This window comes from Aedes aegypti, chromosome 2 (genome assembly GCF_002204515.2).
Source record: "Aedes aegypti strain LVP_AGWG chromosome 2, AaegL5.0 Primary Assembly, whole genome shotgun sequence".
Classification (NCBI taxonomy): domain Eukaryota; kingdom Metazoa; phylum Arthropoda; class Insecta; order Diptera; family Culicidae; genus Aedes; species Aedes aegypti.
In genome coordinates, this window is record NC_035108.1 from 367,991,125 (window position 1) to 368,006,683 (window position 15,559).

The 15,559-nt window shown below is 34.9% G+C and overlaps 1 protein-coding gene across 1 annotated transcript; it reads left to right on the forward strand.

Moving 5' to 3' along the window:
* The first annotated feature begins 8,520 nt into the window (after positions 1 to 8,520).
* Positions 8,521 to 11,406, forward strand: LOC5575171. The gene is made up of 5 exons (XM_021846587.1): positions 8,521 to 8,656; positions 10,672 to 10,794; positions 10,850 to 10,922; positions 10,976 to 11,192; positions 11,260 to 11,406. Exons 2-5 carry the CDS (start codon positions 10,737 to 10,739, stop codon positions 11,389 to 11,391), a joined length of 480 nt encoding a protein of 159 aa, XP_021702279.1. The 5' UTR covers positions 8,521 to 8,656; positions 10,672 to 10,736; the 3' UTR covers positions 11,392 to 11,406.
* Positions 11,407 to 15,559: the final 4,153 nt, after the last annotated feature.

The window sequence follows — 15,559 nt, forward strand, 5'->3', positions numbered from 1 at the left end:
CATTTTTCCCTCGGAACAGCAACTAATATCTTTCCAATGAAGCATAAAGATCATCACTGGGGTTTTCTTCATATTTATACATCCATTTTAAAAACTGCTTCCATCCGTTTATCCACTACTGGAACACGACGGCAACTACTGGTGCAAGGGAGCAAATTTTTGCGTAAACTTAATTATTTATATGACTTTTTGATAAAATTTAAAGCTGAAATTTAGCAAACCGACTTAACTTGAGGCGATCTATCCACCAAATATAGAACATGTCGTTTTTATCGAAAAATGGACGTTTTATTCCATAGTCCAATCTACTGGTACATTACAACCATTGGTACCGGCAACCTACTACATTTATATTTTTCAATAATCTACAATTTTACCATTGGGTTTCTCGGTCTTTTCGATTACACAAACACGTAAGAGCTCTGTTTAAATACAATAGTGAAAGAATTGTATAAATCAATCAATCCATTCTCATGGTAACTCGTGAAGAGAAAGCCTCAGTACTTGAAATATGCTTAAGAAAAGTAAGAAACATTCGTTATTATTTGGTTTCATTGAATTTAAAATCATAACACTTTCAGAGCTTTATGTTACATGTTTCCCTTGAAAATCAAACTCTCTTGAGAAGATTCTATACCATAAAACCGAATTTCATTAACCCGAGTGTCATCACCCTGAACGCACTATTACACTGAATGCTATTGTCCCGAATATATAATTACATTGTCCCGTGATAATGCAATTCGAAGTAATGCCATTCTAGAAACTGGAACTTGTGGGGATGGTCTTCGGGTATTCAGGGTAATAATTTCGAAAAGATATATAAAATTGATTTTGAAAAGATATATAAAATATGCTTAAAACAGAGTTGTTCATGGATTTTACGTAACTTCCAGTTTTGATTACCGGAAAATCGTAAATTGTTCTGTGGCCCTGTTGATTACCTGCTGGTCTATCTACCACAATATAGTTTCAATCCTACACAAACTGAAGATTTCCATACAAACTTTTGTTTTCGATCGCAGACTGTGCTTGTGAAGTAAAGACTCACCAGCTGCTTTGACTCATCATAAACGAAAAAAATCATACTTTGGGAGCCTCACAAAGTTTTCCAAATTGACAAAGACAAGCATTTAAAATTAAGCTCTGTAAATACTACAAATTTGAACTCCATTAAACAAAATAACAACGGTTGTTCTAAACTTTGCAATGTTTTCTTCCATTTTGTATCGCTGCTTTCCACGTTGTTAATTTTATTTTATTCCATACACTGCTATCCATAACCGAAAACTTAACTCGTAAAGTATTCCTTGACGTATACTTCGCTTCAATGTACACCAGGTAACAATCAATTGCAAGTAAAATAAACTGAATCGAGAGTACGTGGGTTCACTAGGCTAGCCAGAATATTGTGCTACAAGAACTAATTTGGTTACATGATGAAATTAGCTCCGTAATGCCTTAAAACACTCGAGCCTATGGAAAATCAGTTGATTGTGAAATACTTTGGTAGCATATAAGTGCAATGTGCCTTTGAAAACATTTGAATATGCTCAAAGGTATAATAATGCCTAATTAATCAAAAGAAAATAAGTGATTTCAATGGTTACGCTTCCAACTCAAAATTTGGTCTATCTTCTATTTCAAAACTCCTCCCAGAAATAACGAATAACTAATAAACCAACTTTGATTCAAATTTTAATATTATATCTATCCTAATAATCACAGCCAATGAAAACTCGTTTAAATATCTCAGATTTGCTTAAAACTAGGGCACTTACACATTCAAAAGGGCGTAACTTCAAAACGGGCCCTACGATTTTTTTTAAATTTTGCCCAGACATGCAGCTTAGCTATAGAAATCGACTGGTGAGCACAGATTTGATGGAGATTTTTTTTCTGATAATAACGGTCAGGGGAGCACCGTGCTAAGCTGAGAAGCAGGCTCTGTCCCATAGAAGATGTTAATGCCAAGAAGAAGAAAAAACTCCGCTGCCGACGTGAATCAAAAGTGCCAAGAATAGGATCCGGCTTCCTGATTTTGAACAGAATATCGTGGTTTTGGATTCAAAAGTACTTTGTTCTGGTATTCATTGAATGTCAGGGGGTTCTCTATAACTTGAGCCTGAGGAAGCCAGAAATTGGTTTGGAAAAATGTCCTAAACCAAGCCAAAATGAATATTTATGCACATTATTTTAAACATTCTTGAAAAATACCAAATTATATTTCGATAACGCGAACAAAAGTCTTTAGAGTTTTTTTTAACGCAATCTAACATCTAATATATCGTTTCCTTTTTTCGCATTGCATCGAACTTAGATGCAAATTCTTGAGGCTCCAGAGATTACTAGGCGACTACTCCATAGGTTCTTCGTTTTTTTTTTTTATTTTCATCAATTCTACTTAAAAGCTTACTTCTCGAGGAAGACTTTTTCAGGGATCCCACCAAAAAATCTTATGGAAATTCATCTAGCAATTCTCCCAGAAATTTCTCTTGAAATGATTTCTTAAAATACATATGTTAAGAAGAATTTCTTCAAAATTTGCTCATGAAAATCGATTAGCAGTCCAACAACGGAATTGCAAAGAAAATTCTCTTAGAAATCCCTGTAAAGATTTTTTCAGAGACCCTGTTGCCGAAGGGAAGGGTTTTGTAGATTCAGAGGCTAAGCTTCTTTTGGAAAATTGAAAACCGTCAATTTAGTGGACAAGTTTAAACTAGGAAAATGTTTATTAAGTTCATTTCTTTTCGTTCTTTACTACTAAATTATAATTTCTCAGTCAGTCTGCAACCCTAACTCTCGTTCGACAGGTATCTGGCTTCGGCTATCCGGATCTTAATTACGTCACTGGATAATAACTTCTAATCAACTCTGCTTTCTCACACTATACGTAATATTGAATTGATTCCTTCAGGTGACTTTTGTCCTTCTCTTCTTTAAACTGTTTCGTCTGTCAACAGGAACCTTTGTTCCCACTTACTCATGAAATTTACTGCATTAATTATATCGCAACAGATCCCAAGAAACATTCATAGCTGAATAATAGTTTGTTTAGCTGGAGTATGCTTGAAAGTTATTTGTTCAATTTTTATTCAGTCAAAATTTTCTTGGCATACCCTTAACTATTCCTACATTTTTTTTTCCAGGAAAATGACAAAGGATTATTCTTGCAATGCTTGTAAAAATCATTTCGAGCAATCATATCAGAATTCCTAGAAAATCTCATATGACATATTTTTCGAAATACTTCTGCCTTTTTAAAAATCAATGCTTCAACAATTCCATAAATTCTGCCAGGGGATTCCTCAAATATCTCTCCATACATAAGGATTCCTGTCAAAGATTTATAGATTTTTTGTAAAGTAATTTTTACTTAATTTCTTCAATTAAAATATTTATTTAGTGTTTAAAACCACAAAATCCTACAGCAATTATTCCTGTAGCTTCTCAAAGAGTTTCACTTGAGATTTTCCAGGGGTTACCTCTAGCAAATTGTGGTTCGGTAATTTTCCAATTATTTCATTGTTAGTTTCTCTGAAGACTCATCCATGACTTTCTCCAGAGTCCAGAAGTGATCCGGAGATCTTTGAAAGGCTTCCGTCTTGGGGGATTTTTATGTATTTCATCAGTGATATCCTTATAAATCCTTAATTTAAGAAATATATCTTGATTATTTTTAAAGGAATCTCCTCCAATCCGAAAATCGGAAAATGTCCTTGACATCTTCTTGGGCTAATTTTTAGAGAAATATTGTTAAAATTCTTTGAAGATTTTTTTATAATACTTTCTGAAAAAATCATTGAAAAACAAAATGCTGCGATCATCTTTGAAGAAAGTTCTGATTGAGTTTTTCAAGATACCTCGAATAAAATATCTGGGAATTTCTGAGAAATCTCTGCAGGAAACGTTCAATATACTTCTGAAGAAATCTTCGAATTAATAGTCGTAGCAAACTTTAAGCAAATACCTGAATTACACTCTGATGATTATTGTGAGGAAAATCTTTAAATCCCACAGAAACTTTTAAGAAAATGCTTTTTTAGTTATCTGGTCGGATTATTGTGACTCCTGTTCAGTATCATTTTGATTTCATTTTTCAGACATATGGTCTCTGTAGTTCCCTTTTTATACACTCAGTCGCTATCAGCTCTGCATTTGTTGTATCGGTGTATTACTCTGCATTGTTAGACATTTTGAATACTTAAATAAATAACGAATTCAACAATAGATGATCACATGGTTTATTATTTTAAATCTCAAATATTAATGTTGATTGAAAGTATATTATGGTTTCGATTAATTGACTAATCTATTGGCACAAACCTCTATTTGGAAGGGCCCCCAAATTTGATTCCGCACCAGGCCTTGAAAGCCCTAGCTACACCACTGAGAGTAACTAGTTGGTTACAAAGCTACCTTGAGCCGATTGAGACCATATAAGTTGTAGAAAAGTTCTTTTTTTTTACAAAATTGTAGCATGGATTGAGAAATTTCCAAAATGGCCTTGAATGTTTTCATATAATAGATGATAACAGTGCTCGATTGCTCTAAGAAGAGCCAATCATGTGGGGTGTTATGTGCAGATACCAATAAATTTTAAAAATAACTAAAGATTATTGTGGCATGCTACACAATCGGCCTAAACATAAATGTCCATGTGGCTGGCAACACTGTTTAAAAATAAATAATAATAGTTCAAAATCATAAAATTTGAAAGGAATTGATAAATGTAATGCTCAGCAAAACAGGAATACTCTTCAACTTTCATCCATTTGTTTTGAATGGTACAAAATTATGTCGTAGCTGGCAACACTGATCGAGTAAAATCGATAAAACTCAAAATTTCCAACTATAGCGTTAAGTAATAAATGGATATTGCCTTATGGGATTTCATCAATTTGATGATATTGTGGGATGTCTCATATGAGTTAAGATATAACAAACTACTGTCTTCAGCGAAGTTTCAGTATTCAGTATGAACTACCTTAAGGATTTGAGGAGCATCCGTTTGGTTGAGAATTGGCAGGTATTTATTATCTTCTACCCATTTTTCGTCGAACGAGTACACCAAACATCCTGATTCAAAGGGATAAGTCCAGCAAAACTAAGCAATCTATTGAAAACTTCGAAATCTCCATACAATTAAGGAAAAGACTGAAATGGCTGTACATTTGAGAAACTATTGATACAGGGGTCATCCTAAATTTGTTGGGATCCTGAATTTTGAATAGATACGCATCACTTCTTGACTTGGATTTCTAAACAAGAAGGGCTAATTTGCAGATGCTTGTTGTGGAGTACACATACTTTTGTGTTTTAGATGAAGCTAATCAATATCAGTTTTATAGAACTAAAAATAATAAATAAGGATTCATTTTTAGTTGGTTTTTAGTTTCAAAACACATTTAATCTATTATGGTATTTCTCTTTGAGTGGCGGTTTCAAATCTCGGTCAGCTGAAAATATTTTCGTGGAGCTACAAATGCAAAATAAAAGAACATTTCTCAGTGCGAGATTGTATCAGAATACTCGGCTGAGAAGCACACTGGGGCAAACATACTTGATAATTTCAGAATAAATAATTATGATTTTGTGCCACAATGATGATAACTGTTGAAGCTTTCAAGTTTGGCTTTTGATTTTGGTGAAGAATTTTGTTACCTAGTCATACAATGAATTTCTCAAACGAACGCCATGAAGGTTCATAAGTTATAAGTTATAGAAAACCTTTCGCGTTTATGTTTGTAACAAATGTGACTTAAATCATAGTGCCTGGTACATTACTGTGATTATCGTTCTAATATTCCATATTCTATATTGACATTCTGGCCAAACCAAAACTATCAACGATATATCGCAGATTCATATTTGTTTATTGATTAAGTCCGCAATAAAATTTCATTACGAACATTCGTATGTACAATCTAGTACAGGCCTGCTCAACCCTTTTTGAACTGTGGGCCAAATTGCAGCAGCAATTTTGTATGACTGGCTATTTTTTTTCAATTATACAATTATTCGCATGAAGTTTAACAAAAGAAATCGAAAAACAAATAATTTTGCTAAGCAAACTGCTGAATATTAACCCTCTAATACCAAACCCCGCCTTTAGACGGGGTACACTTTGGAATTTTGTGTATTTTTTCGTAGCTCGGAAATCAAAATGATTTTATTTTTGGCTTATACCTTGACTCATAACACGCATATTAGAAAAGTTTTTTATGACTTTTGAAACTTTTTTGTATTTTTAGAAATTGTTTGAAAATTTGCATTCTTATATAACCTACAAATGCCTGGGCTTCATTTAACGTGTAATATAAAAAATCGTACCTTTTATATTTTTCTACGATTAACCTATCACAAACGAAGAGCCTGGTGGTATTAAAATAATGTCAAACCTGTTTTTCCGTTAGTTACACGGAAAATAAAATACGCTCCGAAAAAAATTAAAAATTTAATATTTTTTCAAAATACCGTAACAATTAAAAATTTTATTATTGCCAAAAATCAACAACTAGAAAAGGCTTCAAAAATGAAAAAAGCTAGGGATGTTCAAAAATAAAAATTATAAAAATCAAAAACCAAAATTTAAAAATTTGCGAATAAAAATAAATAAATGCCCAAAACGTGTTTAGAACGATTTTAGATAACAAAAAATAATACTTAAATCGAAAATAAAAATTTGGGTATTAGAGGGTTAAGAAAGATATTGTTTTTTTCACATGATATTTTGAGAGTCGACCACAGAATTTTTGAATTCTGTGAAAATAATTCCCAGAATCTTATGAGCATCATACTCACAATTCAGACAAAATTCCACGATTGATGATTTCTCGAAATCCTGCGAGAGATTTTGTAGGACTTATGACCCGGAAGAACTTTGGCCAAAACTTTTGAAAGAAATAATTAAAAATTGTGTTTTGGATTTCGCAAGAGTTATGTCTAGGATTCCTTCAGAAACTCGCCCAATATTCGTATCGAAATCCTTGAAATCTTTGAAAATGCTGCCTGGGATTTCAGAAGCATATTTTTATAAATCAATTTGCTCTACATTCTGTCAAAATCTTACTCAGAATTATATACACGGAAAAAGCTTTTTTATCAGGTGGCTCTAACTGTCGAGCAACGGTCATGATACATATAAACATTCAAACAAACTTCTGACACAAAAAAAAATTCCTTTAAAATATCAAAATACAGATACAGAATTATTTATAGGATCCTGCGAAAACAGTAGTCTATGATTCAGCTAAATTATGTTTAAAGTTTAGCTTTATGACGATGACTTTTGTTTAGGATTCATTAAATGAAATAATTTAAATAATAAACAAGATGTAACACTAGTTTCAAGCTAAATTGAAAACCAAAACAGTTAGCCTTTGCATGCTGTGCTCTAACATCATGTTCGTGGAACAATCGACGGGTCAAAATATGAGAAGACTCTTCAAATCCTCAGCGGGCCGCACAAAATGAAGTCGCAGGCCGTGCGTTGAGCAGACCTAAACTAGAAGGTCATTATAAACATGTACAGCCCTTAAACATAAGGCTACATAAATGCTATACATGTTTACAATGATAATGTATGTTTTCCAGTTCAAACTGAAATTAACTTTTCAGATTTTGAAAATATTTTATTTAAGTAAATTATTCCGATTCTGTCACGGTTCCGTTTTTGTCAACAGAAAATTTCAGGTCATGTTGATAAAAACGGAACATACCTGTAGTGAAGATGCGAAGATATTTCCAAAACAAAAGTTGAATACTCACTAGCGCCACCTGGTGGGACAATCTCGTATTTCTCGGCTAGAATAATGATAGTTTTGAGCTTCTGAAAAACTTTGCCGAAGACGCCATCTTCCTAAGTAGTCAGGATCCTGAGATATCAGAAACACAAAAAATCGATGCCCACTAGCATCGCCTGGTGTTAGAATTTCGTATCTTAGACCTTCTGAACAATTTCGTTAAACGTCATGACCCTTCATTTTGATAACTTTTTAATATATTGATTGAAAGTGTCGTTAATATGAATTTCAGTCGTAAAAAAGTGGTTTGAATGTATCTATCAAATGTACTCCTGTCATTGAAATTGTTTGAAAATTGATCTTCATGCTACGTGTATGGCAGCAATGTTTTCAATGATCAACATATTAAACTTACTGCTAGTGAATTTGAAGCAGATGTATTTGCTGTGCAGAGCATTGAAAAGACATACAGGCAGCTATGAAAGTATATGAAATAAGCTGTGTTTAATCATAAATATCTCAAATCAAAAAAAAAAAATGGTTTCAAATACGAAAAAAGTTGATGTTTTATACGATTATGAATGATGATAGCAACTCCACTACATGCTCCATCCATGCGATCGTTGCGATAAACAATGAAGTTTGTGTATTTTTTAAATTAGATCCAGGTTACAAATAGGTTTCAGTAATACATTGTACTTTTCAATCATCACATCAAATACAAAAAACCACCTCTTGAAGAATCTTCAGTAGAAAAGAAGAGCCCTGATAACGCCATCCGTTCCCACCACAAACCTTGAGCTTGCCAGTTTATTCACATGTCTGTGCACATTCATCGCAAAACATCACACAATTATCTCCCTCGTTATTGGAATTATATAGGTCATCCGTTGACTGCATTCAGTGATTAGGATTCTATAACATTCCCCAGAAAACCATTCCCCCGAAACCCATTCCCCAGAATTCCATTCCCCAGAATCTCATTCCCCAGAATGTACCATTCCCCAGAATTTCACTCCCCAGAATGAACCATTCCCCAGAAAACCAATCCCCAGAATGGACCATTCCCCAGAAAATTATATACCTACTTTAAAGTTTTGAAATAATCTATTTAAAAAACTTGAAAATTAAACTCCATACAAAGTTGTTTACAAGTACATGAGGAGATTACCATTGGTGCTGCTAATTATGAACACTTTACGCATAATTCAAATTTCATTTGCAAATGAACTATCACAGTAGTTTCACTTTTATTGGCACTTATGAAGACTGATAGATCAGTCTATGGGGAAACACAATATCCAATATTTATTTGAAAGAATATACAACTCTGCACAAAATAGAGCTACACCCTTCTTTCGGTATAGTAATTTCCAAATGTATAATTTCACATGTATGTCCAATTTTTATCAAATGTAGTGATGTATGCAGCTTTTCATCAATGTTTTAAGAAGGTGCATCATCTCTTACTTTTTAGGGCTACACCGATTAGAATAAAGACGTTAGTATCATATTATACGTTTCCGATATAATGATTACGTAAACTCGGCAGAATAAAAACTTACTATTCTGCACATTAAAATGATACGCCCTTCTTTGCGTCAAGTCTAAATTACAAATGACTTGTTTAATTTTGCACAAAATAGTGATACACCCTTCTTTCAGTCTTATCCTGTTGACGATATAGACAAAATTTTCCGTAAGGATACCAAATGGCAAGAAGGCATTTGGCATGATTGATTAAATGATCAAGGACCATTTGATATAATGGTTATTTGGCCAATGACCATTTGGCATGACATGAAGAACATCCTTTTTGTAAAGAAGGAGCATAAGTATGGCTGGATGGCAAATGGCTTTATACCAAATCATTTTATGCCAAGTGACCTTATGCTATATGGGCTCTCCATCGATATATTTGGCCTATATCATTAATGAGATAATACTGAAAGAAGGGTGCATCACTATATATGCAAAAATAAACATATAGTCTGTATATTTTATGGAAATGTATTAAAAGAAGGGTGTATTATTATAATATGCAAAATACTCATGAATAGGGGGATTAGGGGCATATTGGACACATTAGGTAAATACTTATTTTACATAGAATGGAAATATGTTTCTTTGCTCTAAAATTAAATCCACCGCTTCCTCCGCTTTGCTTATAAACTAATTTGAAGCTGAGAAAAAAATATAGTAGAATTTCAGTGGACAAATGAAGCAAAGCGTAAACTTTTATACCGTCAAAACGTTTATGTACAATACAGATTTCGTACAGTTTATAAAGTTTTTTTGAAATATGCATATTCCCAGAGAGTAAAGGGGATGTCCATTTCGCCCCGTGTGTTCATTATGTCCCTAACCCTCCTACCTACATATTTGTTTTGTCACTTCAGACCTTAGCCTGTCACATAAGTGACTCTTCTTCCTCTTTTCTGGCGTTACGTCCCTACTGGGACAGAGCCTGCTTCTCAGCTTAGTGTTCTTATGAGCACTTCCACAGTTATTAACTGAGAGCTTACTATGCCAATGACCATTTTTGAATGCGTATATCGTGTGGCAGGTACGAAGATACTCTATACCCTGGGAAGTCGAGAAAATTTTCAACCCGAAAAGATCCTCGACCGGTGGGATTCGAACCCACAACCCTCATCTTGGTCTTGCTGAATAGCTGCGCGTTTACCGCTACGGCTATCTGGGCCCCCACATAAGTGACTCACGCAAAGCAATAATTAATAAAAGAAAAAAATGGATATTCATATACCTTTCTGGGGAATGGTGCATTCTGGGGAATGGAATTCTGGGGAATGTTACATTCTGGGGAACGATTTTCTGGGGAATGGTTCATTCTGGGGAACGGAATTCTGGGGATTGGTTTTCGGGGGAATGGTTTTCTGGGGAATGTTATATAATCAGTGATTAGTAGTGCTACTTATTGGACGAAGATTTATTAGCTTGAAGAAAACTTTGAAAATTACTGATATAGCGATGAATGTAGTTTCGCTTTTAGGAATTATTTCCTGTGTTTTCAGTGTAACTTCCGCTGGTGAGATTTATTGCCGTTCCAACATGTTTTAGATGTAACACCCTCTACTTTACAGTCCCATTTTCCGGTTGGCTCTTAGGCGGGAGACAAAATGAAGAAACTACTGAAGCACGACCCAATTTTATGAAGTATGGCCAACATAATTGCACTGAATGAAATAAACACATCTGTGATTTTGTAGCAAAGTACAACAGTTGGGCGAACGAGTGTATGAGAGGAAACGTGAGTTCCTAAACGGTATCAATGAAAAGGTGTCAAATATACTGTGGATACCACCGTTGTATACAACTACGGAAACTTCGATTCCTCCATCGGAACCGCCTTACGTATTCCAAAGTGATCCCCAAAAATACACAGAAATGGATTCGGACGAAGATGATGTACAGAACGTTGAAATTGTAAGTGTTTCAACTATAACTATATTTATTCAACAACCTGATGTGCAATACTTTTACTGTATTCTAGTACGCCAGAAGCAGCTTTCTTTCTCCGGATGATCTCGTTAATATCGATGCACCACCCGAGCCGCAAAACAAACCTACCATAACATATAACATTAACAAAAACTTCAATATACTTGGGAGAATCTGGGCTTAGGTAAAACACACTAAATTATGTATCTTCCTCCTCTGTAGATAATTTTTGCTGAGGATTCTCCGAAAAGTCCACGCGGTGTCCATCCTTATCCACCACAACCATTGGGGGATGATTGCATCCGATCATTTCCGTATCGCTCACACTCATTTGATCAGCCGCTGGAGCATTCTCCCGGAAATCCATTTGCGGTGCTGCAATATTCATAGAACCTCATTTCAGCTCCACACTCTTCTTCAGAATGATTCCAAGTTAACTTCACCTGAATCGATCACCGACGACACGATCAGCACCACAAACAGCAAACCGATAACGAACTTCATCGCCTGTATGACGTCGTCGAATTTAAAACTTCAAACGCGCTGAGGTAAGCAACTACGCGACTTCTTCCCAATCGGACGGAAGCTTGAATCGCACTGTTTGATTTCCAGTCGAACTCGCCCCTACCGAAGGCCAATCACGGTTTAGTAAACAGTTGTCACTCTCATCCATGCTGCTTCCGATCGTTATCAAAGACAGAGCAGAGCGCTCGGCTGCTTAGGAAATGGCTCATTGTAGGGCCGAACGAATGGAGCGACGAACGCCGAACGACAAACTATTTCAACGCCACTTAGGAATCTCGTTCAGTGGCGTTGTTGGATGATTTTTCAGCAATACAATACATTCCAACTTGTTGGGTCCGCTATTGTAATAGGGAATTGTAAAAAAAAGTTGTGAAAAAGTTAACCCGTATAGGCCTGAGTGAAAGCAAAAATTCTAAAACCCTCACCGCTCAGCGAATTCTTAATGGATTCAAATGATTTATTGTCAGTATACTGGCACACATATCTAGTTTCTAGAAGTGGAAAGAGGAACGCGGAAATATTCCTGTGGTCGGAGTTATTCAGGTGGATCACAGGGTCAGGTCGGGTGAGCAGGGTACAGTGCGTTTGTGCCCCTGGAGGTAGGCAAATCTCAAGTCACAGATAATTTACGGAATCGGGTATAATGTGGCCACTACATGACGGAATTTTAAGAAAATTGCATCAGTGTAAACCTTTTGTGAAACGATTGAATTGGATAACTATGAGTTTTACTTTAGATAAATCCTACAAATGACCATTTTTGGGTCCCGGGACGCCTCAAACTTACGATAAAGAAACCAATTTGTATTTGAACATCTGTTTTAAGCTTATGGGAACGCATTTAAGGTTACAATTATGTTTTATTTCTACTTTTCGAGAATTGAAACGGTTTAGTATCCAACAAATCTATAGCCGGTTTTTCCGGGCATTACGTCCGAATGGCCACATCCGGTAGATTAAACGGTGCCAAACTCTTCATTTATAATGTTGAATATCAGATCTTAATGATTTATGCAAATTTAAATTATTGTCATTGCAAATAAATAAAGGTAGCTTGGCATGTACCAAAAAATAGCCCTTTTTGACCCGACTTGACCCAGTAACCCACCACAATAACTCCGGCCACAGGAATATTTCAAAGTTCCTCTGGCCACTTATGGAAACTAGATATGTGGGCCAGTGAACTGACAACAAATCATTTGAATCCGTTAAGAATTCTATGAGCGGTGAGAGTTTCAGTATGTTTGCTTTCACTCAGGCCTATACGGGTTAAGGGTATAGATATCTATCTATACATATCTATCTAAATATCAAAATACAGATCCAATTCGACGAAGTTGAAGCGTGTAGGGAAGGTGTACCGGTATTCGCCATGTACCAGTTATTCGCCACCCTAGATTTTATACCGTTTTACTACATATATGGTTGCCAGTTGTTTAGTGTTCGCTAAATTGCTTTAAGATGATACGGAAACTTTCTTGGAAACCGCAAAATTTTCTCAGAAAATAATAGAAAAAAATCATTTTCCTTAAAATTTTGGCTCCTTTGCACCTATTTTTCGCCACCTGTTCCTGATTCGCCACCCTTCATAAGAAATCAACGTAAGTGGCGAATTCAGGAACCGAAATTGAAATCGTGGCGAATACTGGTGCAAGTGGTCCAGTATTCGCCACCACCATTTTTAATACAAAAACAAAGTTTCTGATTAGTTTTTATATTTTCCCTGCTGAGTATGGATTGAAAGCTTTCGTTTGATGTATTGACAGTAACCAAAGGTCTTTTGATTCATAAATAAACACTATTTTTCCTTAGGGTGGCCAAAACTGGTACACTTACCCTATGAGAATTCTACAAAATTGATTTTTTTTTCAAATCACGGTGCCCCGACAGACCGTTATTATGAAAAACTCGATTCCTGAGGTCATTTTGCACATTTGGGAAAATTATCCCTTTAATACCCAACCCCGCCTTTAGACGAGGTACATTTTGGCATTTTGTGTATTTTTTCGTAGCTCGGCAATCAAAACGATTTGATTTTTGGCTTAATCCTTGGCTTATAACACGCATATAAGGAATATTTTTTATGACTTTTAAAACTTTTCTGTATTTTTAAAAATGTTTGATAAATTGTATTTTTCATAAGCTACTATTGCCTTGGGTTCAATCAACGTGTTATGTAAAAAACCGTATATTTTATATTTTCCTACAACCAACCTATCACAGAAGAAGAGCCTGGTGGTATTAAAATAATTTGAAACATGTTTTTCCGTTAGTTGCATGGAAAATTGAATATATCCCAGAGAAAAAATTGAAAAATATAATTTCAAAAATACTGTTAAATCTTAAGTTGTTATTGTAGCTAAAAATTAGTAACCAGAAGTGGCTTCAAGAAAACATGAAAAAGGATAGGGATGTTTAAAAAGAAAAATTATAAAAATCAAAAACCAAAATTCATAAATTTGTGAATAAATATAAATCATTGCCCAAAACGTGTTTAGAACTATTTTTAATAACGAAAAATGATATTTAGATCGAAAATAAAAATTTGGGTATTAAAGGGTTAAAAACCCCTAGAAGGAATCTAGAAATGAAGTTTTGAATAAAGATTTCAATACAATTCATATTAAAATTACACAAGAGTACTTAAAAAGCTTAAACAGTTGGCAAAGCTGTTCTAAACTAATATATAAGTAATACCGTTGTTATAATAAGAAATATTTACTATCTACATAATTTAAAAAGACACGGACACCGTCTTCAGCCATTAAGCTGCACAGACTGTAACTTAACACTAGACAACGGACAAGCATGCTCCAATGGCACAGCCGAGAAACATTCCTGACGAAAAGTTTCGACGGCTGAAGCGGGAATCAACCCACACCCCATGACACGAAGCGATTACTGCCTGGCGACACTAACCACTCGGCCACGAAGCCACAATTAATCAATTAATTAATTAATAATTAATTAATTAATTTACCAGAGTTGCCTAAGTATGTTTTTGCAGAGTTTATCGGTGTAAGTTTAATTTGATGTTGTTTTCAATGTAAGACCGATTGAACGGTTAAGACATCAAAAAACTGTAAGTGTAGTTATTTTGAAAAATGAAGGAGGAAATATGAGAAATTGCAGCACAATAATTTAAAGAAAATAGTGCCTGTGATTACTCTTATAGTGAATTATTAACGTATTAACCGTTTGTTTCAAATCAGGGATGGTTTGGGTGCTCTGGTACGCTCACATCAATATCGGAATTAATATACACGGATGTATTTCACGGGACCGCTAACCTCCACATGATTGTGTATCTTTTTCTTCCGGTATTCACACTAATGGTGGTAAGCTCCATCGAAGTTAATACGCGATGGGCGTATTAACTTCGATGGAGCTTACCACCTTAAATGACCAGCTAACAGGAGTATGCCGTAGTTTATTCGAGTAATAAGCGAAGCAAGTATCCACTCCTGTCCATAAATAAATGTATTTAGAGAGCCAAAGATCATTGTCTTAGACAGAGCAAATAAACATTAATATTTCATTATTTTCTCTCCATATTTAATTTTACGAAACACTTTCCAGTGTTAGGTTACAGAAACGTGATATGTTTATTTTGGTGAAGTAATTAAAGAAAGAGAGGATCGATGAAGTCAGATAAGCCTTTATTAAGCAACAGTGTTGAATGTCGTTTCTATTTGTTAGTTCCTGATTCCTAAGCGTTCCGTATTCCGTGAAAGGTAATATCGCAATAAGAACACGTGTTTTACTACACGAGAAACACCATTGTCACATCCCCATCAAGCACTGCCTCAGCATCAACACAACTGAAC

Bases quoted from the DNA above. Each gene is read 5' to 3' on its own strand.
- LOC5575171 (XM_021846587.1), top strand. From the start codon at position 10,737: ATGAATGTAGTTTCGCTTTTAGGAATTATTTCCTGTGTTTTCAGTGTA. The intron at 10,923-10,975 runs GTATGGCCAACA...GTGATTTTGTAG, and splicing joins GCACGACCCAATTTTATGAA to CAAAGTACAACAGTTGGGCG. The intron at 11,193-11,259 runs GTAAGTGTTTCA...ACTGTATTCTAG, and splicing joins ATGTACAGAACGTTGAAATT to TACGCCAGAAGCAGCTTTCT.